This window comes from Leptopilina boulardi, unplaced genomic scaffold (assembly GCF_019393585.1).
Source record: "Leptopilina boulardi isolate dan_hultmark-lab unplaced genomic scaffold, ZJU_Lbou_2.1 LbouV2_384, whole genome shotgun sequence".
Taxonomy (NCBI): Eukaryota; Metazoa; Arthropoda; class Insecta; order Hymenoptera; family Figitidae; genus Leptopilina; species Leptopilina boulardi.
In genome coordinates this window covers 2,398,826-2,426,659 of record NW_026137956.1, presented here as the reverse complement: position 1 = coordinate 2,426,659, position 27,834 = coordinate 2,398,826, and the positions used below count along the sequence as shown (strand labels likewise).

Here is a 27,834-nt window from a genome sequence, read left to right as displayed (position 1 = left end):
ATTAATTTAAAAACTTTAATTATTAGCGATAATAAATTTAAAAAAATTACCAGGTAAGTCATCTATTTATTTTCAACTATTTATTTTTTTGAACTTAACATTTAATTTTTTTAAATGATCCCAGATAGCACGGAAACTTGCAGCAAGCTTGCGGCAAGCTTACCGCGCAAGCTTGCTGAAAGTTTGTCTGAGCTAGCGAAATGTCCCACCCAGGGCAAGCTTGCCGTGAAATCTTGCTGTAAGCTTTCCAGGAAAGGTTGCTGCAATATTGCCATGGAAGATTGCTACAAGATTGCTGCAAGCATACTAAGAATGATTGCGGCAAGCTTGCCGTGAAAGATTGCTGTAAGCTTACTACGTAAGGTTGCAGGAGAATTTCAACAAGCTTCTGGAAAGGTTGCTGCAAGCTTGCTGTAATTTTTCAAAAATACATTTTAAATTAAAACAAAATTTATTTGTTTTCTAAATTTGAAAATCCTTGTGACGTTTATTATTATTAATTATGTCCTGTTTATTTTCATTTGAAAACTTAACGAGAAAATTTTCGAAACAAATTTGAGGGGACTGGGAATTGAACCCGGGTTCAACAGACACTAACCAAAGACCCTAACCGAGAACCTACTCGACCAACTATCAGAGAATAAAAAACACTTGCTCTTAACCCTCGACTGTTTTTATGAGTTGAAAAACAGTTGAAAAACGGCGGGCTTTTTCAAAATGCTTTTAAATAGAAATTTTGTGTTTTCTATTTTATTTGTTAATTAATCAATGTTATTATTGTTATATTTTATGAAATTTATTTAAAATATGAAAATACTTATTGAAAAGATGAATAAAATTCTTTAAATGTATTAAACGTATTTAAACATTTCGCTAGCTCAGACAAGCTTGCCGCAAGCTTGCTGCAAGTTTCCGTGCTATCTGGGATTAATAATTTTTTTATTTTGAGGTTATGTCAATTGGTTGAGCCTCATTTTATGTTATTAATGTTTAACCCTATTTTTTTTATATATATATAATGTAATTTGAAAAAAAAATTTAATTATATATTTAAAAAATTTCTTTTCTATTTTCAGATCATTATTAAATATAACTAGTTTAGAGATATTTATAGCATCTAACAATTCAATAGAATTATTTCAAAGGGAAACATTTAAAAATGCAAAAAAATTACGTCACATAAATTTATCACATAATTTAATTCAATTTCAAAGAGCAAAAAAATTTTCCATTTTTTCTGAATGTATCAATTTGGAGAAATTGATTCTTTCTTTTAATCTTATAGAAATATTTTATGATGATTGGTTTTTGTTATCATCGAAAAAATTGAAACTTGTAAAGTTAAATAATAATAGAATAACGGAATTTACTGTAAGTTATTATTATTATTATAATATAAAAACAAAATTATATAATATAATTAGAATTTAATTTATTTTATTACTCGAAGAAAAAAAAGTAATTAATAAAAAATTTAATTTTCACAATTTCAGATTAAAAATTTCACAAATCGTCAAAATTTGAAAATTAACTTGTCATTTAATCGAATTGAAATAATATTTCTTCCTCCCTTTGATAAAATAAAATATCAATTATTTCCAAAAATAATATTGAACATAAGAGAGAATCCTATTGTATGTGATTGTTATATTTATGAACTTTTAAATTATATAAATGATGTTAAAATAAAGGAAAAATTGAAAATAAAAATTAATAAATTAAAATGTAATGGTCCAAAGGAATATAATGGAGAATATTTATCAAAAATTAATATTAATGAATTTGTGTGCGATTCAACTAATTATGATGGTCGAATGTCAGTAATGAGATCATTAAATATACCATATGAGTGTTTAGTTAGAAAAAATTTAAAAAAACACATAATAATTATTGATTGTGACAATAGAAAAATAATACAATTACCAAACAAATTATGTAACAATTGTTTAGATTACAATATTGAATTAAATTTAAGAAATAATCTTTTAACAAAAATTCCTGATATTAATTTATTTTATAAAAATGTGACAAAATTATTTTTGTCTGGAAATAAAATTGAAAATTTCGACACTAAAATTCTTGATACCAATATTGAGGTAAGTGTAAGTGTAAGTGAAAATGAAAATGAAAATGAAAGCGAAAGTGAAATTTTTTAAATTGATATCTGAACAAATTAATTTGTAATAAAAATATTTTTTTTTTAGGTTTTAGAGCTTAATAATAATCTTATAAAAACAATAACTCCAGCGCAACTATATTTAATGAATTCAAAAAAAAATTTATGGAATATTACATTAAGTGGAAATCCATTAACGTGCGATTCATATTATTGGGATTTACGTGAGAATGCAATAACTATTTCAGATCTTTCTCAATTAAATTGCATTAATAACAATAATTCAATTTTAATGAAATCATCAAATTTGTCATTAATCGCTATGGAACAGAAAATTCAAACTGATCCAAATCAAAATGATCCTATATACATTTCAACATCAACAAAAATTAATGTAAAACAAAATTCAATTTGCGATATTCCTTTAGAAAAAATATATCAAGTTTGGAATCAATATTGCAGTCAAATACATTTAAATTCGTCAATAGAGAATAAAATTTTTTAAATAAAAAAAAAAAAATTTTTAGCTAAATATTTACAAGTTGTACATGTATAGTAAAAAAAATATATTATTTGAAAATAGTACTTTTTTTTAACTATTCAAAAACTTTTTTTAATAAAAACTTTTTTTTTTTAATGTAAACTCATAAATAATTTATCTAAAATTGTTTCGAAGAAATTTTTACTGTTAAAGCGATATTAGTTTTTATAATATAATAAATTTTTTTTTTTTTAATACAAAACTTGATAATCAAATATAGAACTTTGTTCAGTTGTGTTTTTTTTGTCTGTTTCTATGAATATTTGAAAAGGTACTTTTAGAGAAATTTCATAATGTTTTACTTCATTATATAAAGTACGTATAAAAGCTCTTATTTAAAAAAAAAAAAATAAAAAAAAAAGTTACACGTTTAGAAAAACTTATTTTTATTTTGTATTTGATATTAATTACTTTTTTTCAATAAATATAGAGACAGGTAAGAAATTTATTTTTATTTCATTTATCTACCGATCTATTAAAAATAAAATTATTTATAAATAAATTTTTTTCTTATTTTATTTTTTAATAATCTAAAGAAATATATTTTTTATTTACTTCTCTTTTTTATATGTATCAAGAAAAAAGAAAATTTTGTAAAAAAAATTTATTTTTATCATTTCAGTGAATCAAATTATAAAATAAAAAAAATGAAAAATTTTTTGAAATTATTTCTACTTTTTCTGATATCGAAAACAATTACTGCATATAGTGTCGAAATATTAAATAAAACAACATGCACTGTACAACATTTTGAAAGATATAATTTAAAATATAAATGCTTTGGTCCAATAATAAATCCAAAAGATGAATGTAAATTTTTCATTATTGACTTTAAATCAACAAATAAATTATTAGAATGCTTTGGCTCATCATATTGGGATACATTAAATACAAATGTTCCACTTTATTATTTTAAAATAACAAATTTATTAACCATTAAAAACTGTCAATTAAAAAATACAACAACTTTAATAAATATCACAAAATTAATTGGTGCTGAAAATACAAGAGAACTTCATTTAAAAATGTTTCGAAAAAAAATTACATATCTCAATGATGATTTATTTCGTGGATTTAATAATTTAAGAAAATTATATATTATAAATAATTATAAATTGCGAAATCTCACCGATAATACATTTCAATATTTAACAAATATTAGAGGAATTCATTTATCTAGTAATAAATTATTAGAGATACCGGAAAATATATTTCAACCATTGGCAAATAATTTGAAATATCTTATATTATCAAATAATACATTAAAATTTATTAAATCAAATACATTCAGAAATTTAAGATTATTAAAAAATTTATTATTGGATAGAAATAAAATAAATAATATAACATTTGATATGTTTCAAGATTTAATTAATTTGGAAAAATTACATCTCGCTGGTAATGGAATAAAAACATTGCCAGAAAATGTTTTTTCTAATTTAAAAAATTTAAAAGAATTATATATTGGCTACAATAATTTGACAAGTATTAGTGAAAATATATTTGAAAATTTGGAAAATCTTATAATTCTCAGTTTAAAGGCGAATTATTTTAAAATTCTTCCCGAGAAAATTTTTCATAATTTAATTCAATTAAAAGTACTTTATCTAAGCAGAAATTATTTGACAACAATTTCCAAGTATGTATTAATTGTTATTACAAAAAATTTATTTTCCTTAATGTCAATCGGGTTAATTATATTCACAAAAAAAACTCTATTTTTTACTTAACAAAAGTCATTAAAAATCAGGGGTAACTCTCACATTCACACTCATTTTCACTTTGACTTTGACTTTCGGAAATTTTTTTTTTACTTTCTTATACTCATTCTCACTATCAGTTTTACTTTTCGAAATTTTATTTTCATTTTTTCATTTAAAATCTCATTCTCACTTTCACTTTCGCAAAATTGATTTTGATTTTCTCTTTCTTACTCTCATTTTTACAAATTTTTTTTAAATTCTTACTCTCACTGAAAGTGATTACATTTATACTCCAACTTTCACTTTCACTAATATTTTTTTTATCATTTTACTCATTAACTTACAGTAAAAAATTTTTATATTCTCACTTTTATTTACACTGTCATTAAATTTTATTCACACTTACAATTTTTTCCGAAAATGAAAATAAAAATGGTAACGGTTGCTATGGAGACGGTTTCTATGAAAACGGTTGCTATGGTAACAATTATCATGGTAACGGTTATTATGATAACGATTTCTATGGAAACAGTTATTATGGTAACGGTTGTCTTGGTAACGATTGCTATAGAAACGGTTATTTTGGTAACAGTTGTCTTGGTAACGGTTGCTATGGAGACGGTTTCTATGGAAACGGTTGCTATATTAACGATTACCATGGTAACGGTTATTATGATAACGGATTCTATGGAATCGGTTATTATGGTAACGATAACCATGGTAACGGTTATTATGATAACGGTTTCTATGGAAACGGTTATTATGGTAACGGTTGTCTTGGTAACGATTATAATGATAACGGTTGTCTTGGTAACGATTGCTATGGAAACAGTTATTATGGTAACGGTTGTCTTGGTAACGGTTCCTATTGAGACGTTATTACTATAGTAAGTGTTGTCATGGTAACGGTTGCTATGGAGACGGTTTCTATGGAAACAGTTGCTATGGTAACGATTATCATCGTAACGGTTGCTATGGTAACGGTTATTATGATAACGATTATCATCGTAACGGTTATTATGATAACGGTTGCTATGCAAACGATTATTATGGTAACGGTTGTATTGGTAACAATTGCTATGGTAACGGTTGTCTTGGTAACGGTTCCTATTGAGACGTTATTACTATAGTAAGGGTTGTCATGGTAACGGTTGCTATGGAGACGGTTTCTATGGAAACAGTTGCTATGGTAACGATTATCATCGTAACGGTTGCTATGGTAACGGTTATTATGATAACGATTTTCATCGTAACGGTTATTATGATAACGGTTGCTATGCAAACGATTATTATGGTAACGGTTGTATTGGTAACGATTGCTATGGTAACGGTTGTCTTGGTAATGGTTCCTATTGAGACGTTATTACTATAGTAAGGGTTATTATGATAACGGTTGCTATGAAAACGGTTATTATGGTAACGGTTGTATTAGTAATGGTTGCTATGGATTCGGTTATTATGGTAATGGTTGCTATAATAACGGTTGTCTTGATAACGGTTGTTGTAGAAACGGTTGTCTGAGTCACAGAACCCTAAGAATGAGTGAAAAATGTTCCCAAAGTGAAAGTGAAAGTGATAATTAGAATAAAAAAATTCTGAAAGTGAAAATAAAAATGAGAATGTAAACAATTTTTTTCGAAAATGATGGTAAAAATGAGAGTGAATATAAAAAATTACCGTAATGTGAAAGTGAAAATGAGAAATTAAAAATTATGTTCCCAATGTGAAAGTGACAGTGAGAATGAAAAAAAAACAAAAAATTTGCGATAGTAAAAGTAATAATGAGAATGTTAAAATTGTTTTCCGAATAGGAAATTAAATATGACTGAGAATAAAAGTGAAAATAAAAATGTAAAAAAAAAATTTCTAAAATGAAAGTAGAAATAAAAGTGAGAGTGAAAATAGGAATGTAGAAAAAAATTTTTTCCCAAAGTGAAAGTGAAAGTGAAATTTTACTAAACTCTAGATATTTAGTAAAAACAAAAGTAAAATTTGTTCATTAAAAACTGGCGATGGTTATAATAGCCCCCTGTAATGTGTATAATTACCCCGATTGACAGTTTCAGCAATTTTGAGTGCCCACTTGGAAAGATTTCCCGGAAAGTGCCCCCTGGAGGTTCTATCAGAATTCCGCTGGAACTACCAACGTAATTCCGTCGGAATTCCATCGGAGTTCCAAAGAATTTCCGATGGGATTCCGACGGAATTCCGATCAATTTTTTTTCAAAATTTTTAGAGTCCTAATTCCGTCGAAATTCTTTGGAACTCCGAAGGAATTCCGATGGAATTACGTTGAAAGTTCCATGCGGAATTCTGATAGAACTTCCAGGGGGCACTTTCCGGGTAATCTTTCAAAGTGGGTGAAATGTAGTCAATAATTGTGCATTTTTTTTTTATTTTTCTAGATCATTATTAAATATAAGCAGTCTAGTAGTGTTTAGAGCAGATGAAAATTTAATAACAACCATTGATCAAGATGCTTTTGATGTGGCAAAAAATTTAACAGACATCAGTTTGTCAAATAATGAAATCAGTTTTTCTGATTCTCATGAAACTTCAGTTTTTTCAAATTGTATAAATCTAATGAAATTGCATCTTTCTCATAATAATATCACAACATTTTACAATGATTGGATTTTATTATCTAAACATGAATTAAAAGTATTGGATCTTAGTTTTAATAAACTATCAATATTTATAGTAAGTTTCTATATAGTATTAATGTTATATTATCATGAGGATCAGATTAAGCCATAACCTTAAAAAAAAGGTATATATTAATGTAAAATAATTTTCAATTTTTTTTAAGATTCCCATCGAATTCAACAACAAGGAAAATTTTAATATTAACTTGTCATACAATGAAATTAAAAGTGTTATTCTATTTAATGTCGATGATGATAAATTTAATTTGACAAAACAGGTTTCAATTGATTTAACAGAGAATCCTATTTTATGTGATTGTACAGTCTATCCACTTTTAAAATATATAAATGGTTTATTGACAAAAAGTAAGATGTTAAATTTAGAAACATCAGATTTACAATGTCATGGCCCTGAAAATTATGATAATAAATTATTGTCTAATATAAATATAAATGAATTTACTTGTGATTTATCATTTGAGAATTCATTAAAATGCAATGTTACATGTCCAATGAAAGTGAATTTAAAGAAAAAAATAATTTACTATAATTGTGAAAATAGACGAATGAAATATGCACCACAAGAATTATGTACAATTCCAAATTATACAATAGAATTAAATTTAAATAACAATTATTTGATATCATTCAATTTTATGTTTCGACCAAGTTATAAAGATGTTACAACTTTATTATTGTCACGAAATAGAATTAAATATTTTAACAGTAAATTACCTTTTGATCATAATAGTTTAAAGGTAATTATTAAAAAAAATCTATTTTCATTGAGCTAGAATTTTTTAATTTTGTTCATTATTAATTTAAATTATCATCTTTTTTTTTCTTATTTAGGTTTTAGATTTGAGCAATAATCTTATTAATACTGTTAATTTTATGGATGTTTATATAATAAGACAAAAATTAGATGGCATTAAACTTGGTGGCAATCCATTTATTTGCGATAGTAATTATTATAATTTACGTAAATATTATTATGCTATTAAAGATTTTTCTAATTTAACTTGTATGGATAGAAGAACATTTATTGCTGAAACGCAAGATTTAGAACGCAAAAAACCATCTACAATATGCGAATATCCAATTGAAGATTTATATGAACTTTGGGGTAAATTTTGTTCACGACCTGAAGAAGAAGTAGTATTTTCAAATGTATCCAAACCACGTGAAATTCATATGATTATTAGAGGCATTAAATTTAATTCAAATTCTACAGAAAATGAAACTGTTGATGAAGAAGTAGAAGAAGATTATGAAAATGAAGATGATGATATTGATGTTGAAAATGTTGATACTAATAATAATAATAATAATAATAATAATAATAATAATAATAATAAAAACGATGCCTCATCTTCATATACTACATTAGAAAATGATGATAATGATAATGATGATAATGATGACAATGATGATAATGATGACGATGTTGATGATGATGAAGATTATGAGGAAGAAGAACAATGTGAAAAAATGCCGTATAATAATCACGCTAAACTAAAAGATAATGAAACATAAATATAATATAAATAAATTAATTTTCAGTTTACCAGAGAATTATGATTTGGATTATATAATTATAATATTTTGGATTATGTTGTGATAAACTAATCAGAAAATATAAATGTTTCTATTAAAAATAGAATTAATTAATCTACATTAAGGAATGTATCATGATGAATAAAAAAATTCACACCTACAGAATTGTGAAGATTAATAAATAAATTCTTTTATTTCAAAGCAAACAAAGTGTACTGAAATTAAAAAAATAAATAAACTAATAATAAAAATAAATAAATGATTAAAATTAACAATTCATGCTTAAAATCTTTTAATTTTATTAGTGAACAAACGGTAAAAAAAAAACTTCTAGTGGTAGGATTTTTGAGTTAAAATTCAGCCTCACCGTGGAATTTTTTTTTTTTTTTATAAAAAATCGATATTTATATTGACTTTCTAGGGAAGGAAATGCTGAAATTCCATTTCCACCTTTGGAAATTCTCATATATAGTACAATAGTTTGTGTGATATAGAAAGTTGAGCTGCTGCGAGCAAACGGTTCGTCGATTTTTGTCAGACTAAGAGGCGTTTTGTTGGTCGTGACACTTCTCCTATATATATATATACGTCTGTTATGCTGCAAAACGCTAAGGAGAAAATTCTAGTGGGGCCACATGCTGTCCATTAAAACCATCTATATACCTTCTGTTTTTGTTGCGATCGCATTTCGCAATATCTGTCACACCACGATTTATTGTATCTCAATATTAGGGTGGGGTTTATTGTTGTATATACATATATACATATTGAATGAGCATTTCTTTTGCGCTATCGTCTACTGTCTTTCAAACGATTTATTGGGGTTAAAGAGTGATTACACGGCCCACTATTATATATTGGATCAATAAATAAACATGTAAAATCGATCGATTTAGTATGGAAATTTTTATTTAATCAAAACGAACACATATTATATATAGAATTTAAACATTAATTGAAATTTATCTACATTTTTTTTTTTATTAAATATTTAAAATTTTAAATGCAATTCTAATCTATTTAATTTCTCCAAAAATATTAACGACCGTTACGAAATACAACTGCGCTTGAGATACTATAACTCTCTCATTTGAATTTTTTTTAAACTGACATCAAATTCGTAATTAACGACACCAAAAACCCCCGAATACCAAATTTTAGGTGAATCAGATGAATATTAAAAAATTTATCCGCCATTTTTTATTTTTTGAAAACTAACATAAGCAATCCAGAAAAGCCCTGAGTGACAAGATTTAAGATCATTGAATAAATTTTAAAAAAAATTTCCGCCTTATTGGATCCGTCATTTTGAATTATTGAAAATGGCATCAAATTCGTAATCAGCGACACCAAAAATCCCCTAAAACCAAATTTCAGGTGAATTAGATAAATATTACAAAAATTCATCCGCTACTTGGGTCCGTCATTTTGAATTTTTGAAAACTAACTTCGGATTCGTAACAAGCGACCCTGCAAACCCCTGAGTGACAAGATTTTAGCACATTAAATAAATTAAAAAAAAAAAATTCCGCCATTTTGAATTATAGAAAATGACATCAAATTCGTAATCAGCTACACTAAAAACCCCCCGAGTGACGAGTTTCAAGCGAATCCGATGAATTTTTTTTAACCCTTTGCGGCATAGTGGGTTTTTGGGGGCGCTGATTACGAATATGACGTTAGATTTTCAAAATTCAAAATGGCGGATCCAATATGGCGGATGAGAAAATGAAAAATTTATAGGAATGGCTTGAAACTTGTTACTCGGGGGGTTTTTGGGTCGCTCGTTACGAATATGATGTTGGATTATCAAAATTCAAAATGGCGGATGACAAAATGAAGAATTGATCTGATTTGCTTAAAACTTGTTATTCAGGGGTTTTTGAGGTCGCTGATTATGAATATGACGTTGGACTTTCAAAATTGAAAATGGCGGATGACAAAATGAAAAATTGATCGGATTTACTTGAAACTTGTTACTACGGTGTTTTTGATGTCGCTGTTTATGAATATGACTTTGGATTTTTATAATTCAAAATGGCGCTTTTGTGTGTGTGTGTCTGTGATCAATTTGATCAATTTTAACAAAATTGTCCGCTATGTTAGATCCTCCATTTTGAATTTTGAAAAACTGACATCGGATTCGTAATCAGCGACCCCGAAAACCCCTGAGTAACCAGTTTCGAGCGGATATGATCAATTTAAAAAAGAAATTGTCCGCCATATTGGATCCGCCATTTTGAATTTTGAAAATTTTTTAAATCTGGCTTCGGATTCGTAATCAGCGACCCTTAAAACCCCCCTATAATGCACTTCAAAGATAAATTCCTGTTAAAGAAAAATGTATGCTTCAAAGGGTTAAAAAATGTCCGTCATTTTGAAATTTTTAATAACTGACCTCAAATTCGTAATTAGCGACCCCTAAAAAAACCCGGAAGTGCTTATTTTCAATGGCTTAGCTCAACTTTTTGAAATTTTATTTGAATCTTTGTCAGACATTTTGAATTTGTCATTTTAGATTTTTCCCAGTGTTTTGGGATTTTAGATTACGATTTTTATAAAATTTTAGTGCCAAAGAATAATTTCCAATAATTAAGAAAGGTTTGTTCTCGTTTGCCAAAAATTGGACTTTTTTAACATCCTCCATTGGAGTGACAAAATATTGCATTTAAAAATAAAAATCTCAAAGATAATTCAGTTAGTCGCCATTTTGTTTAGAATTATATAATTTTAAAGTATTTTTTCAATTAAAATGTCTGAGATCGATTTTGGAATTACCTTTATTCTTGGATTCCGAGCGGTTTGTTTACATTCGAGTACAAAGGCCACCTTAAGCCAAAGGTCATAAAATCCCAAAGATAATCAAATCAGTTGCAATTCGTGTATTAACCTGTTCAGACGTGCGTCAACTTGAATGAAAATTTTATAATCTTAAATTAATTAATTTTAATTTTTTTTAAATTTAATTAATTTTCTTAAATTAATTTTAATTTAATTAATTTTCTTTATATTTTTTTATTTAATGTTTATATTTTTAAATGAATTTCTTCTGGAGTGTTTGAATTTTTTTAATCGCAAACAAAAACATATTAGATATAAAAATTTTTTTCTTTGTAATTTTAGATTTTTTTTGTTCCGGGGGAGTGTTCGAAGTTCTTAAAATCGCGATCGCTTAAATATTAAAAAAAAAGTATTTTTTTTCCTAATTTAAATATTGTTTCGGAAGTGCGTTCGAAATTATTTAAATCGCGTGTGTTTTCCAGAAGATTTCAACATTGAAAATAAATTATACGATTGAAAGGCTAAGGTTAGATATATTTTTTTTTACAAAATGATAATTACATGCAATTGTTTTTCTATCGAAAAAAATTAAAAATATGACATTAATTTTTTTTATGCAGAAATATTAGTACCATTTTAAAGCATTAATTATATTTAGAGTATAGCTTTTAATCAAATAAATTGCCCCATATTGAAAAATATTGTTTATTATAAATTTATTGGTAATATTTTTGTTTACAATTCTAGGTATAATTAAATCTAATATAATTCAGGATTATATGCCCTCTAAATCTGAATTAATAAAAAGTGCTACTATTTTCAAATTAGTAAGAATTTTCACTAATTTTTAGTCACTTTTTACTAAAACTGAAATAAAAAAAAATAATTTTAAACTACTAAATCAAATAGTAATATTTTACTAAAAATTAGTTTTGTTTTACTAAGAATTAGTAGCTCATTTTTCATTATTTTAAATTTAGAGAGTGGCCAAAAATATTACAATATTTATGTAATTTTAAAAAATTCATTACAAATTTTTCCACTCTCTAAATCTGAATTAGTAAAAATGTTTACTAATTTGAAATAGTGACTCACTTTTTGCTTCTGAATTAGTAAAATTTTTGATTAATTATTAGGGTAACTTTTACTAACAATTAGTAAAATTTAACTAATTATAAATCAAAAAGTGAGTCACTAATTTAACCCGTTGCCTGTCGCTGACGCATATATGCGTAAAACTAAAACAGGCCAAAAGTGCTCTTTACGCATATATGCGCAACTTAAAAAAAGTGATGAAAAACATCTCAAATATTTCTGAAACTGGTTACTCGGGGGTTTTCGGGGTCGCTGATTCCGAATCTGAGGTCGGTTTTTCAAAATTCAAAATAGCGGATCCAATATGGCGGACGACAATTTGAAAATATGATACAATTCGCTTGAAAATAGTTACTCAGGGGTTTTCGGGGTCGCTGATTCCGAATATGACATCAGATTTTCAAAATTCAAAATGTCGGATCCAATATGGCGGACGACTATCTGAAAATCTAATGGAATTCGCTCGAAACTCGTTACTCGGGGGTTTTCGGGGTCGCTGATTACGAATGAGACATCAGTTTTTAAAATTCAAAATTACGGAACCAATATGATAATTATTGAATGACGGATTATTGCAGTTGTACAATAATTTTGTATAGAATTTTGGAAATTTAAAAATTTTGATTTCAGATTCGTAAACAGCGAGCCCTTAAACCTCCGAGTAACCATTTTCAAGCAAATTGCATTACACTTTCAAATTGTCGTCCGCCATATTGAACCGCCATTTTGAATTTTAAAAAACTAACATCGAATTAGTAATCAGCGACCCGGAAAACCCCCGAATACCCATTTTTAAGAGAATTACATTATATTTTCAAATTGTCGACCGCCATATTGGATTCGACATTTTGAATTTTAAAAAACTAACATGGAATTCGTAATCAGCGACCCCAAAAACCCCCGAGTACCCATTATCAAGCGAATTGCATTATATTTTCAAATTGTCGTCCGCCATATTGGATCCGCCATTTTGAATTTTGAAAAACCGACCTTAGGTTCGTAATCAGCGACCCTGAAAACCTTAAGATACCAAGTTTCATAAAAATTCATTAAAATTTTTGCAACACACTTTTGGCCCAAATAGTGGAAATCGACAGTCAAGGGGTTAAATTAGTAAACATTTTTACTAATTCAGATTTAGAGAGCAAATAAAATAAAAATTTAATTAAAACCAAAAAGCAATAGAATGTGAATTATTTGAACAAAATTCAAGAATTCGATCTTTGAACTATGAATTTTTTTTTCTCATTGCTTGTTTGTGTGTATAAAGGTTCAATTTCGCTTTTGACCTCTCTGTTTTTGTCACGATCGAAAAGGCAACGATTGACATTAGTTGAGGTACAAAAAAAAATCTTATACGGTATCTCAACTGCTAAAGAATGCGTATATATACATATATATATATACATACATATATAGAAAACGGAATCTGGTATAATCGCACGTACCGCGTGGTTAGCGTTAAAATTTCCTTTTACTCTCCCTCGTTTATATATACATGTACACTTAACGAGGATGATCGTGTCTATTGGTCTTTGGAAGTATATATACAAAGGTACCTGGAAAACAATCAGAGAAAGGCTACCGGGATATATACTATAATAGTCACGGAATGATCACGATTTTCCGAGTCATCTCTCACACTTGTTATAATGTGTGTTTGCTCTCGTGTATATACATTGCACATAACATGTTGGATATTGTTTTTACGTAATGCGCACACACACAGTTTTAAATGCAATGACAGGCATTTGACGTCGTTAATCAGATTAAAAGAAAAAATACCTCGTGAAAGAAAATCTTGTTCACTCAATATGAGAAAGTCGTCGTGTCTTCACGGTCTTTTAAATTGTTCGCTATTTAAACTAAAGAGACGCATCATTATTCCCCATATTAGATTTGTTGGAATTTTTTGTGGTGTCGAATTAAAAATTCTTGAATTTAGAATAGAATTTTAAAAAGTAAATTTTATTATAAACTCGATGTTAATAGCGAAAAATTTCTATTTAGGGTGACGGCACCAGTGAATGAACATGGTGTATCAGTGAATGAACAATCGTTATTTTTAGATCATTTGCTACTTCAAATATTTTGAAAATTTAAAAAGATTTATTCTTTATTAACTTTTTAACAAAGAAGTGACATCAAATATAATCTTTAAAATATTTTCGATACTTATAGGTCAGATAGTGGCCATTTTGAATGTTAAAGTAAAACTTTTGGGGTTAATAAAACAGCGTAAATGAAATATATATATTTAAATGTAATTCGTAAATGTATTTCAAACTAAATGTAATTAAAATGTAATTATAATTATATTATATAATAATTACACAGCCACACAAAAAAAAAAGTTCTGATCTGGGGGTCTGACTATATATTTTCTATGTCTTTTGGGTCGCTGAATCCGAATCCGAGGCCCATTCAACCCCATCACATCAGGTTTTTGAAAAAACCTCAAAAAACCAAAATGGCGGACACTTTTTTGGAAAATTTATCGGATTCCCTTGAAACTCGCTACTCGGGGGTTTTTGGGGGCGCTGATTACGAATTTGAAGTCAGTTTAAATTTATCATATCAGGATTCGGACATAATCTAAAAAAACCTACAATTTGTGCTATTAAACGCGCGTAATATCTTTAGTTTCAATGTTTATGTTATCACGTCTATTTTACTATATAATGTACCGTCGGCATTTGCGTTACCCAATGTACACCACGTGGAGGTGCCCTGGACGCAGGCACACGCAAGATACAAAGTAAATACGGGTGAATTAAAACACTCAATTTTTGATTTCTCAAAAGAACATCTTTATTGGATTCGCCATTTTAAATTTTGTAAATTGGTCTTCAAATTCGTAATCAGCGACTTCAAAAACCCTCATGTAACGAGTTTCAAGCGAATCTAATAAAGTTGACAAAAAATCCTGCCATAATGGATCCGCCATTTTGAATTTTTGAAAACTGACTTCAAATTCGTAATCAGAGACCCCAAAAACCCCCTAGTAGCGAGTTTCAAGCAAATCCGGCAAATTTTTCAAAAAAATGTCCGCCATATTGGATCCGCCATTTTGAATTTTTGAAAACTGACTTCAAATTCGTAATCAGCGACCCCAAAAACCCCCGAGTAGCGAGTTTCAAGCGAATCCGATAAATTTTCCAAAAAAGTGTCCGCCATTTTGGTTTTTTGAGGTTTTTTCAAAAACCTGATGTGATGGGGTTGAATGGGCCTCGGATTCGGATTCAGCGACCCAAAAGACATAGAAAATATATAGTCAGACCCCCAGATCAGAACTTTTTTTTTTTTTTGTGTGGCTGTGTTATTATTATAATTATATTATATTATAATTATAATATGTAAATGTAATTATACAAAGATTCTTTGAAAAGAATTCTTTATATCGATTTAAAGTGAGTGTTCATTCACTGGATCAAAAGATAAAAACTGTTTGCACCAGTGAATGAACAGTGGATATTTACTGAATTATTGAAAAAAATGTACCAGTGTTTGAACAGTTTAAAACTTTCAGTAATATAAATATTTTTTTGTAAAATAATATTGATAATGAAACTGTAAAGCTCCAAAAATTTAATGATAATCTATTTTATATATTTTATGAAAGAATTATATTTTTAAAAAATGTTGTAATTTTGAGTGCGCTCTCTGTTATCTAATTATTATTCTGATTTCAGATCTCAAAATTGGGTATTCCTTTAAAATTTATTTTATTGTAAAATTATTTTAAAATGATTTTTCATAATTTTTATGTTCTTTAATAAAAAGAACCTTTTAAATAATTAATGTACCATTCTTTTATTAAATAATAATTTTTAGCCTTAGTTATATGTACTTTTCAGACGAATGTTCATTTATTGGTGCACGTTCATTCACTGGGGCAGTCACCCTAAAAAAATTCTGAAATTATCCGAATTTTTATTCAATAAAATTGTTGATAGGTTGAATTTATATTTTTTAGGGCAAATAAATATTATGTCAAATAAGAATTAGGTTACAATTAGATTAGGTCAAATATGACGCTGAAGTTACCAACGTTGATTCGACGAATTAACGAAAGAATTTTTCGTTTTCAGTTTAGTTTAAAGGCCAAGAAGCAATTTTTTTTAAATTGAAACTTCTTTATTTTGGTCCCAAATACATCCTTAAACACTAAAAATTCTTAACCAAGGCGGGGAAATATTCAATCTGAGGAAAAAAAAATTCTTTTCCTCGATTCAACGTTGGTAACTTTAGGGACAAATGAGAATTAGAACAAATGACGATTAATACAAATTAGGATTAGATTGAATGAAAATTAGGCCAAATAAGAATTAGGTCATATACAGATTAGGTCAATTAATAATAAATTCATAATAATTAATCCATACGACTTTCAGGCCAATTGAATTTAGGTCAATTAAGTGTTAGGCCATTTGAAATTTGGATCATGTGATTCTTGTGACAAAGTTCAGAGCTCTTAGTTGTTATGACAGTTTGAATTTTATTAAAAGTTATTTAGACAATAGATATTAATTTTTACGTGTCAATGATAATTTTTCTACTCCTTTCTTATCTACTTCTGGTGTTTTCTCTAAGTCTGAAAATAACAAGTCTCTGAATATTAAAATATGCTCGGTTATCTCTATCTCAAAAAATAGAAGTACTCTGATTTATCAGTATACATTTGGTGAAGACGAGATAACAAACATGATCTCAAGTGATCTGAAATCTGCACTGAAAAAAAATTTAGTGTCGCTACTGTGCTAAACCAAGTGTAGCGCTCCTCTCGCTTTTGGAATATCTGCCATATTTCATGTCAGCGTTGGCGTTCCGAGAGAGTTGGCAGCGACACTTTTTTTCAACAAGCAGCATTCCCATTGAAGAAAGCAAGCAGCATTTGAAAATTGGAATCGCTGCGCTCCTTTTTGGCAATGCAGCACTCCGACAACGAAGCAGCAGCAGCCTACACGAAACAAGAGAGTTGCAGCGCTACGGGTACTGAGGTAGAAGCGACACCAAATATTTTTCACTATGGGTATATATTCATTGACTGTTTCGTATCTTTTGCGATACTAATATTTCACATGTCATAAGTAGAGCATTCAAATCTCTCGATTTTGTCACAAGACAAGTTGAAGCCAGTTTCAGTTAGACGTTTTAAATTCTTGTAATTTTTCTGCACTGAGACAAGATTAACTCAACATCTGCAAGAAAAAAAATGGAAAAACTAATAAAGTAATTTTTACTATCTTATAAAAGTAAAACCTAAACTGTCCGCAATTTCTGCGCATATCTGGAAATTTTTATTCCAAAAATAGTAAAATTTACTAGTTCAAGAATAATTTTTACTATTTCAGAAGTACTATTTTTAGAGTGAATTTTACTATTTCTGGAGTAAAAATTACTAGAAATGTGCAGAAACTGCGGATAGTTCAGGTTTTTCTTTTAAAGTAATAAAAGTTACTTTATTTGTTTGTTCATTTTTCTCCTTATGAACTTTTTAAGGGACAGATATTGTACCTCGATTTAGTACAGTATCTGTCCACCGAAAATTGCAGATGCGATACAATTTAGAACCGATGTTGCTCGAAAGGTTAGGTACACTATCTGAACGTGTGTTTATAACACTATAACCTAAATTCGATGGGCCTAAATGTCATACGGACTAATATTAGTACTTAGCGTAATATGTATCTATATGAACTAATTCTTATTTAGCTTAATCTTAATTTAATCTTATCCTCATTTATACTAATCGTCAATTGTCCTAATTCTCATTCGGTCTAATCTTAATGGAACATAATTCTAATTTTACATAATATTTATCTGCCCTAATTCTAACTTATTGTTAGCCAAAATTTTCTATAACCGAATATTTTTTTGCCTAATCTTACTATTACTTAATTGTTACTTATTCTAATATTAATCTAACCTAATTCTCAATTGTCCTAATCCTTATTTGATCTAATTCTCACTTGGCCTAAACACAAAGCATAAGAGAGAAAAGAACAAAAACATGTCTTGTCGCATTCTCTCTCATGCATCGCGTTTATGAGCGGATGACAAATAAAGTTTAGGCCAAGTGAAAATTAGATCAAATGAGAATTAGGTTACATTAAGATTAGGCCAATTGAGAATTATAGGTTCACAGAAAATTAAAAGGCATTAAAATAAGCTGCAACGCTTATTATTTTAATCCAATTTTAATACCAAAATGGATTAAAATAAGAAAAATTGCATTAAAATAATAAGCGTTGCAGCTTATTTTAATGCCTTTTAATTTTCTGTGTTAGATAAATATTGGAAGAAATAACAATTAGGATACAGTAAAATTAGGCCCAATGACAATTAGGTGAAATAAAATTTAGACCGCATAAAAATTAGGCTAGAAAAAGAAGAGGCAAAGAAAAAAAAATTTGGTCAGATTAATTAAGTCTTAGGTCATTTGAAATTTGAAGAAAACTCATGCGTTTCAAATTAGCTATAACAAATTCTCACTAACTCAAATTTAGAGTGTATAGTGAAAATTAGTTTCAGTTAGACAAAATTTTGAATTCATTGATATAAAGTAGTAAAAATGACGTTGTTTGGTTTAATTAAAAATTATGTTTTTTTTTTGTTTTATATAAGAAGGCAGTTCAAGGACTAAAATAATAATAAAAAAAAAAAAATTCCTTTCTATTTCTGAAAAGCGCAAATTCACTCTCCTGTCGAACTTTAATGTAATATCTTTCTCCTTATTATGCAGTCATTACACATGTTAAATGCATATATATGTATATATATTGGTACCTATATATATGATATTTAAGAATGTGTGCGTGAATCGTGACCACATTATGCGGTAACAGTGATTTGTAATATATGTGTATATAACTATCAGTTCTGATTGTGGCTGACCTTTGAAGGACCAGTATTTATAAACATATGCCTTTAAGCACTTATAAACTGATTTCATACTGATAATAATTATATACACCTTTAATAGACACAGCTGTCTGTTATATTTTTACATCCGCTTTAGCTTTTTATTTCCTCATTAAACTTTGTAATTAAATAAAAAAATTTCTCTTTTCACAATTTTTGCAATTTGAATTGATTTTTTATTTTATTATTACTATTATTTTTTATTAATATTTTATTATTATTATTATTAATTATTAATAATATTGCTGTTATTACCCCTTTAAAGCATAAAGGTACAACTTTGAACTTTTTGTTTATTGCTTCTAACTTTTTTGATTTTTATATTTTAATTCAAAAAAATTTCTATAATTCCAAATTATAGTTTTTTAAATTGTTAAAAAAAATCAGGTGGAATTTTTCAAAAATGATGATTTCTGTTCTTTTTTTATCATTATGCTGATATACTAAGGGAAAAATTGTTTTCACAGTTTTCCTAAAAGTATCAAATTGAGACCAAAAATTGCATCAAATCTTTGCAACGTTTTGATGCACATAAGTTATATCAAAAAGAGATCGTTTTGTGTATCATTTTTAGAAATGATACACGAAACGGTCTCATTTTTTGATGCAAAAAATTTAATCAATTTATATCAATCATGGCCGAATTGAATCGACTCAAAATTAAACGAATTTTTTCAGATATTTTGGTAATAGTACAATTGCGGAGACCATTTCACTATTTAATTTGAAAATGAAAATAACAGAAAATCAAAGACAATGTGCAATTCGATAATTAAAAAGTGACAGCTTATAAACATAACCTAAAATGCATGAGAAAAAATTTGTCGATAAAATCAATATAGCCGAGCTTTTTAGAAGGTAGATGGCAGTTTTGCTTTTTATAAAAACGATTCAGAAAAAATTTAATGAAAGAAAATAGATGAGTGCTGCCATCTACCTTCTAAAAAGCTCTGCTATATTGATTTTATCGACAAATTTTTTCTTATGCATTTTAGGTTATGTTTATAAGCTGTCACTTTTTAATTATCGAATTGCACATTGTCTTTGATTTTCTGTTATTTTCATTTTCAAATTAAATAGTGAAATGGTCTCCGCAATTGTACTATTACCAAAATATCTGAAAAAATTCGTTTAATTTTGAGTCGATTCAATTCGGCCATGATTGATATAAATTCTTTAAATTTTTTGCATCAAAAAATGAGACCGTTTCGTGTATCATTTCTAAAAATGATACACAAAACGATCTCTTTTTGATATAACTTATGTGCATCAAAACGTTGCAATAGAAAAAGATACAACCAAGTTTACTGTGTTCCTTTGTTTAAAAAATTCTTACTTTAAAGGGTTAATATTATTATTATTATTAATAATAATTAACAAAATTTGTTGTTTTTGTAATTGTAAACTGATGTTTGTAAATTGGAATAGTAGTTAATAAATAAAATAAATTGAAGAATCGAAAAATTTTCTAGTTTTACCAATTTTTTAGAAAAAACAAAATTATTCTGAATAATAAGAGTCTAATTTCCATTATTTGAAAAAAAAAAAGTGCAACTGAATTTCCACGACGTACATATATACACAAACTCTTGTGCAATCGAAGGAAAGCAAGAAATAAATACCTAAAATACCTTTTCAAACATGAGCGTTAAGTAAATCCACCTGCAATTTTAAAATATATATATATAGGAAGAAATTAGCGAAATATATAGAAAGAAAATTTATTACCTTCTTCATAAATAGTTAAATCGTTAACACCAACATCTAAATAATATTTACTATAAATATTTTTATTCAACATTTCTGATAATTATTTTTCTTGAACTAAAAAAAAAAACCTATAAAAAAAATGAATATACAATCAGTATAGGCAACTTTCCAAAAGTAGCTATTATATTTATTTAACAAAAAAAATTTTTTTTTCTTTTCCTATATATATTAACAAGAATATATTTTCCAATACCAAGTTCCATTTCAGAATCAATTTATCGATCATTCCTAATGAAAAGGGTGATTAGAGGGGAAAAAAAAAAGAAAATCTCGATCTCGTTAAAAAAAAGAGTCAATTCCAATTTGCAGAAAACAGTCAACCGATACATATATGTAAACTGGAGGGCAAAAAAAAAAAAAGAGAAAAAAAAAAGTGCGTAAAATTTATCTGCCTGTGAGGCCTGTTACGCAAAACTTGAGAGAGACACGCACACAACTCGAGCTTTGAAGAAGTAAAGAAAAAAAAAAAAAAAAAAAAAAGAGTTAAAAAATCCAGAACAGAGAAGCTGTTCGGTAACGAACGATCTTTCATCGTCATATATACGAAGAGACAGGTGCACAACTGCACTTTTACGAGTGTGCAAGTCTCAATCTTTGTGCGCGGACAGATGCTGTAATTATAGAATCATTAAACTCGATATAAAAGTGTAATAATATGTGAGATAACTGTTATTTCAATATATATATATATATATATATATATACGCTATTGTCATAAATTTTCAGTTGTTATTTGTCTTTCACATAGGAGGCATTAAGAGTAATTATGCCGTTTATTATAAAACAAACCATGGTATATTTTCAAATCTCGGAATTTTTCTCACGGAAATGGGACAATTTTATACGAGACGATAAATATTTTTTTTTTAGTTAAAGGGGAAATATTTAAAGGAGAGAGAAATTAAAATAAATATTTATCTTAGTAAATTTAGTTTTTAAATACTAGTAACTGTATTGAATACCTATTATTAGGCTGCTTCCACAATACCTAAATTGCAGTGTCTTAAAGACGCGATTTTTCTGGACGAGACGATGCGTGCGCATTCATTGCCAACTGTCGGCAAAATATTTATGTACCAAATATTTAAAAAAAAAAAATTTACCTAGGATGATATAAAATTTTTATTTTCTTCAACAAAACAAATTTTTTTTATAATTTTATTACAATATTTACAAGCTGAAATTTTAGGAATAGAAATATATCATTTCTCTAGGTACAGCATCGTTTTTGTGTTAAAATTTTTTTTTTTTTTAATTAAATAACTCTTGCTTAGAGTCTAACCGCGTACAGCTTAAAAAAGATGACATGACGGCGTTGTCTTCTTAAGAAAAAACAAAAAAAAAATCACTTAATTTTTTTTTTTAGTGAAAGAAATATGAGAAGAGATATTTGTGTAAAATACTCTTTAATTGTTTCCAAGAAATCTAAGGTTTTTTTTATACATTTCTCTCCTCATGCTATTTGTCTTGGTTTTTCTTCAAATTCATCTAACTAACCATATATAAATACCCTTGACATTGCAAATGCAGTAAGTTTTGTATGAACAACATGCCTGTGCGTAAACTGTAATAGATTGTGAGACTATATATATATATATATATTACATCTTCAAATGCCACACCTTATTTTCAAGATTCTTTCCCATAAAAGAATCACGATTTGTCTCACAATAAACAGCAGATACAGTGAAAAATATTTATACAGAAAAAGTGGTTGCGAATTTATAGTTTCCATTAAATTACACTCCATATAGTTCTAAAAATGGTCATTTTTCTCTCTAGTGTGGAAAAAGTTGTTTTTAACACGAATTGTTTTACTTTCGAGTTGTAGAATGTCATTCATAAGCGCCCTTCCCATTCTTAAAAAAAGTGTACTTTCTTTTTTATTGTTGATTTATTATTTATTTATTTCGTTTCCAGTGTTGAAAATGGCTATTTTACTCACTAGTGTAGAAAAACGGCAATTTATTTCATAATATAGAAAATGATTATTTTATTATGAAGCAAGAAAAATTTTCACTTTATTCCCAAATATTGGAGGTAACTATTATTAGTCTCTAGTGTGGAAAATTCTTATTTCTCTTCAGTGACGAAAATTGCTATTTTACTCACTAGTGAAGAGAAACGTCAATTTATGACAATATAAAGAATTACTTGTTTTTTTTATTCTCTAGTGCGGAAAAACCTTTACTTTATTCTCTAGTATTGAAAGTAACTATTCAGTCCTTAGCGTGAAAAATCCTTATTTTCCTTCAGTGCCGAAAATGGCTATTTTACTCACTAGTGTAGAAAAACGCCAATTTATTTCACAATATAGAAAATGACTATTTTATTATGAAGCAAGAAAAATTTTCACTTTATTCCCAAATATTGGAGGTAACTATTTAGTCTCTAGTGTGGAAAATTCTTATTTCTCTTCAATGACGAAAATTGTTATTTTACTCACTAGTGAAGAGAAACGTCAATTTATGACAATATAAAGAATTACTTGTTTTTTTATTCTCTAGCGCGGAAAATTTTTTACTTTATTCTCTAGTATTGAAAGTAACTATTCAGTCCTTAGCGTGAAAAATCCTTATTTTCCTTCAGTGCCAAAAATGGCTATTTTACTTACTAGGGTAGAAAAGACGCCAATTTATGTCATAATATGAATATAGACAGTTTTTTATTCTCAAATGCGAAAAACCTTCATTTTACTCCCTAGTATTGAAAATTACTAAATTAGTCACTAGTGTAGAAAATCGCAAATTTATTCTATAATATGGAGAATCGCTATTTTACTCCCTAGTGTAGAAAACTATTTTTTAAAAGTAACTCTTTAGTTTCTAATGTGGAAAATCCTTTTTCTTCTTCAGTACCAATTTTAAATTTTGAAATACATGTCACCTAAAAATTTTTAATAAAATATAAAGCAATTGAAAAACTCAAGTTTCTTTTGCACTTTAAAAAAAGTAATAAAAGAAAAAAGTTTATAAAAAACAAATAACAATAAATAAAAAAGACTGCTATTACAGTAGGTTAAAGGTTATAAATATATTATTTATTTTTAATTACAGTAGAAATTTTTCAATTAGTTTTTTTTATATTTATATAATTATTTAATGCAATTGATAATTGAAGTTTTCTGGCAAATTAAATAAGTATAGTAAAAAAAAAGAAACAGAATGTGTGACGAATTAATACACAAGGGAATTTGATAAATTTGCAAGACCTCTGTAATTACATGGTAATGGCATGTTTGCAATTTTCTAAATCACTTCACGTCGATGGAAGATGTCAGATCTCATTGAATTCGATTTTGCAAATAGAGTTCCTTAAGTTTTGTAATTCCTCTCGACATAATATATCAAGAGCCATGCTATCAAGGCTTCTCGTGAATCCTTAAGAGGATGACCATTAAATTTGTATATTTCCCTATTAACCACTCCATTTGTCACACTTAATCATTCCTTACGCTTAAGAGGCCTTTTCTTCATTATTATAATTAAATATTAAAATATTTACACTTATTACCTATTCAAATAGTATATATATATAATAATTCTCTTTAGTATATTAAAACCTCTTACATATCTTTTGCAGTATAAATTATAGAAACATTAAAAAATATTTACAATTTTTCTTCTATATTTAATTAATAATTTTTTATTTAAATATTTTATAAATATCAGTCTACTATTTTTATTTATCGTTTATTTTATTTAACTGAATTTTGTTAGTTGAAAATAAAATAATATTTTCGAAATTTAAACTCTTTTATATATACTATCGTTATATGGGGCTATTATACTCACCCCAGGGGCTATTATACTCAGTGCCAATTTTTTAATTAGTAATATTTACATTAGTTACATTCATTTTTAGGTTATGTCAAAATAAATAAAAAAAATTTTCAACTAATGAAACATATTTAACCAAATTTTAAGTTAGCAAAATTTTCATTTAATAGAATTTTAAGTGAATCGAATTTTTAAATACAAGAATTTTCAATTAACCGCAAATTTTCATTTGTCAGAATTTTTATTTCCACCATTTTTCATTTATAAGAGAAATTTTTAAATCGTCGAATTTTCATTTGACCGAAATTACAAATAACCGAATAAACATAACCTACACAAAAAAATTTTGGCGTAATTTTTGAAATTCGACTAATCACAATAATTTTATAATAAGTTTTAACTGGTCGAAATTTAAAAATCGCATCAAAATTTTTTTGTTCGGTCATTTGTCATTTCGGTCAAATGAAAATTCGGCGTTTTAAGAATTTCTGCAAACAATTTTTTTTTATTATTTTCCTTTTTTACTGCATTCTAAATTAACTACAGGAAAGATTTCATATAGATAAAACAATTAAAAATTTTTTTAAGGCTATTTTAAATAAACAAACTTTGATGGGTATAATAACCCTAACTACAGGGGTAATATATTCACGGTTTTAAGTTTCTGTAACTTTAACAAAAAAAAACTAATTTTTTGTCACCAAAACTTATAGAAACTTTTCAAAATGTTGTTTAAAAAAATAACGTTAAAAAAGAATTTATTAATTCTGAATTTTAATAATATACCGTTAACCGGGGCTATTCTACTCACCCAGGGGCTATTATACTCAGCTGAATTTTTTAATTAATTAAATATTTATATTGAAATATTTGAACTTGACGGTTGCTGTAAATATTGTTTGATAGTTTGAAAATTGAAAATAATCAATTGAATTGAAATATAAAAAGAAGGAAAAAATAATTGCTCAGCAAAAATTGAAAACTATGAATTATAATTTTAAAAAAATGTAGGTTAAAAAAAACAATTTAACTAAAAAAATTTTCTTTGTTGCACTATTATCTGGGGCTATTCTATTCACCAAGGGGCTATTATACTCAACTCAAGATTTTAATTAATAAAATATATATATTGAAATATGTAAACTTAACTCTAAGTGTAAATATTATTTGATACTTTTATTACAGAGGGCGGTAAATGTTATTACTTAATTTTTTATCAGAACGCAGAAAAAAATTCATAAAGTCGTGAAAGTCTGAAAATTTTTTTGCACATACGCAAACTTTATACTGGATTTTGAAGAATTTTATAGTATTTCGTAAAATATTGCAAGTATTTTAAGGGAAATGTGCGAAAAAATAAAAAACCAGGATTCTCTGGGTAATTATACTCATTTCTTAAAATTAATTATTTTTTGAAAATTTTTGTTGTAAATGGTAAATAAGTGTATATTTTGTTTACATTTTTGACATCCTTTTGTGTAAAAAAAAAAACAGAAATATGTAAATTATAAGATTTTACAAGGTACAACATAACCTTAAAAAAGTAACTTTCAGTAATATTTATATGTTTTTCAAGTTAATTTTGTAACTTTTTCTTCTAAAATATAACTTAAAAAGTTTTGCTAGAAATTACATTGAATTTTTTACTTAACATAAAAAATGTACCTTCTTTAATAAATATAGTTTTTAGTAAAATCTCAATGTTTAACTTACAAATTTGTTAAACAATTGTGACAAAAAAGATTTTTTAGATTTTTTATTTTTTATCTGTAATAATCTATACTATCTGTAGAAAAGATTACATATAGCTAAAGCTGTATAAAAAAATGTTGAGGCTATTTTAGAAATAAACATTAAATCATGCTGAGTATAATAATCCTCATTGTGGGGCTATTATTCTCACTATTTCAAGATTCTATATCTTTGGTAAATTTTTTTTGTCGTCTAACTAACAGGATACCTTCAAAAGTTTAAACACAACATAATTGAAGAGTTGAAAATTTTTTTAATTCAAATTCTGATTTTCTGTGAAGTACTGGGTAAAAAAGTAGCGTTATTTCAAATATAATAGCCCCCCACTTGGAAAGATTCCCCGGAAAGTGCCCCCTGGAGGTTCTATCAGAATTCCGCCGGAACTTCCAACGTAATTTCGTCGGAATTCTATCGGAGTTCCAAAGAATTTCCGATGGGATTCCGACGGAGTTCCGACGGAATTCCGATTAATTTTTTTCAAAATTTTTAGAGTTCTAATTCCGTCGAAACTCCGTCGGAATCCCATCGGAAATTCTCCGGAACTCCGAGGGAATTCCGACGGAATTCCGACGAAATTACGTTGGAAGTTCCGGCGGAATTCTGATAGAACTTCCCGGGTGGTACTTTCCGGGGAATCTTTCCAAGTGGGCCCGTTTGAAGCTAAATATAAAAAGAAATTTTTTTTTATTTTTACACTGAAGAAAGGGTTTGGTATTGACAACCAAACATTTGGTTGGTATTGACAACCAAACGTTTGGTTGATATTTAAGCAACCAAAATTTTTTTCTTGAATCAACAAAATTTTAATTGTCTCAATCAAAAGATAGTTTGACGCAATCAAAATTATAAAAAAAGGATTTTTGTTGTCCTAACTAAAGTTTGATTGGGACAACCAAAATTTTGTTGATTCAACAAAAAAATTTTGGTTCCTTAAATACCAACCAAATGTTTGGTTGTTAATAGCAAACCTTTTTTTCGGTGTAGTGTATTTTTTAGATTATGGGTACGATCAATTACATACACTGAAAAAAAAATTTATTTGTTTCAAATACCGGTGTATTTGGTTATTATCAAATAAATATTTACTTGAATCAAATAAATTTTTTTTTCAGTGTATTGAAAAATATATTGGATGAATTTTTTTCTCACTATATATGTGGCAGATAAGTTG

At 27.2% G+C, this 27,834-nt stretch overlaps 3 protein-coding genes across 6 annotated transcripts in view; all 3 read left to right on the top strand.

The window, feature by feature from the left end:
• The window catches only part of LOC127288385 (angiopoietin-4), a 232,495-nt gene that overhangs the window by 128,231 nt on the left and 76,430 nt on the right, over positions 1-27,834 (top strand). The window lies entirely within an intron of this gene.
• On the top strand, positions 1,513-2,698 carry LOC127288391 (protein halfway-like). Its single transcript, XM_051315804.1, has 2 exons — positions 1,513-2,096; positions 2,205-2,698. Exons 1-2 carry the CDS (start codon positions 1,815-1,817, stop codon positions 2,619-2,621), a joined length of 699 nt encoding a protein of 232 aa, XP_051171761.1. The 5' UTR covers positions 1,513-1,814; the 3' UTR covers positions 2,622-2,698.
• On the top strand, positions 2,873-9,449 carry LOC127288384 (protein PFF0380w-like). Of its 2 annotated transcripts, none has more exons than XM_051315793.1 (5): positions 2,873-2,972; positions 3,280-4,296; positions 6,766-7,060; positions 7,170-7,763; positions 7,858-9,449. In XM_051315793.1, the coding sequence occupies exons 2-5, from the start codon at positions 3,305-3,307 to the stop codon at positions 8,539-8,541; spliced, it is 2,565 nt and encodes an 854-aa protein (XP_051171750.1). In that variant the 5' UTR covers positions 2,873-2,972; positions 3,280-3,304; the 3' UTR covers positions 8,542-9,449. The 2 variants fall into 2 exon arrangements, with proteins under 2 accessions (XP_051171750.1, XP_051171751.1); XM_051315794.1 differs by lacking the exon at positions 2,873-2,972 and adding an exon at positions 2,997-3,093.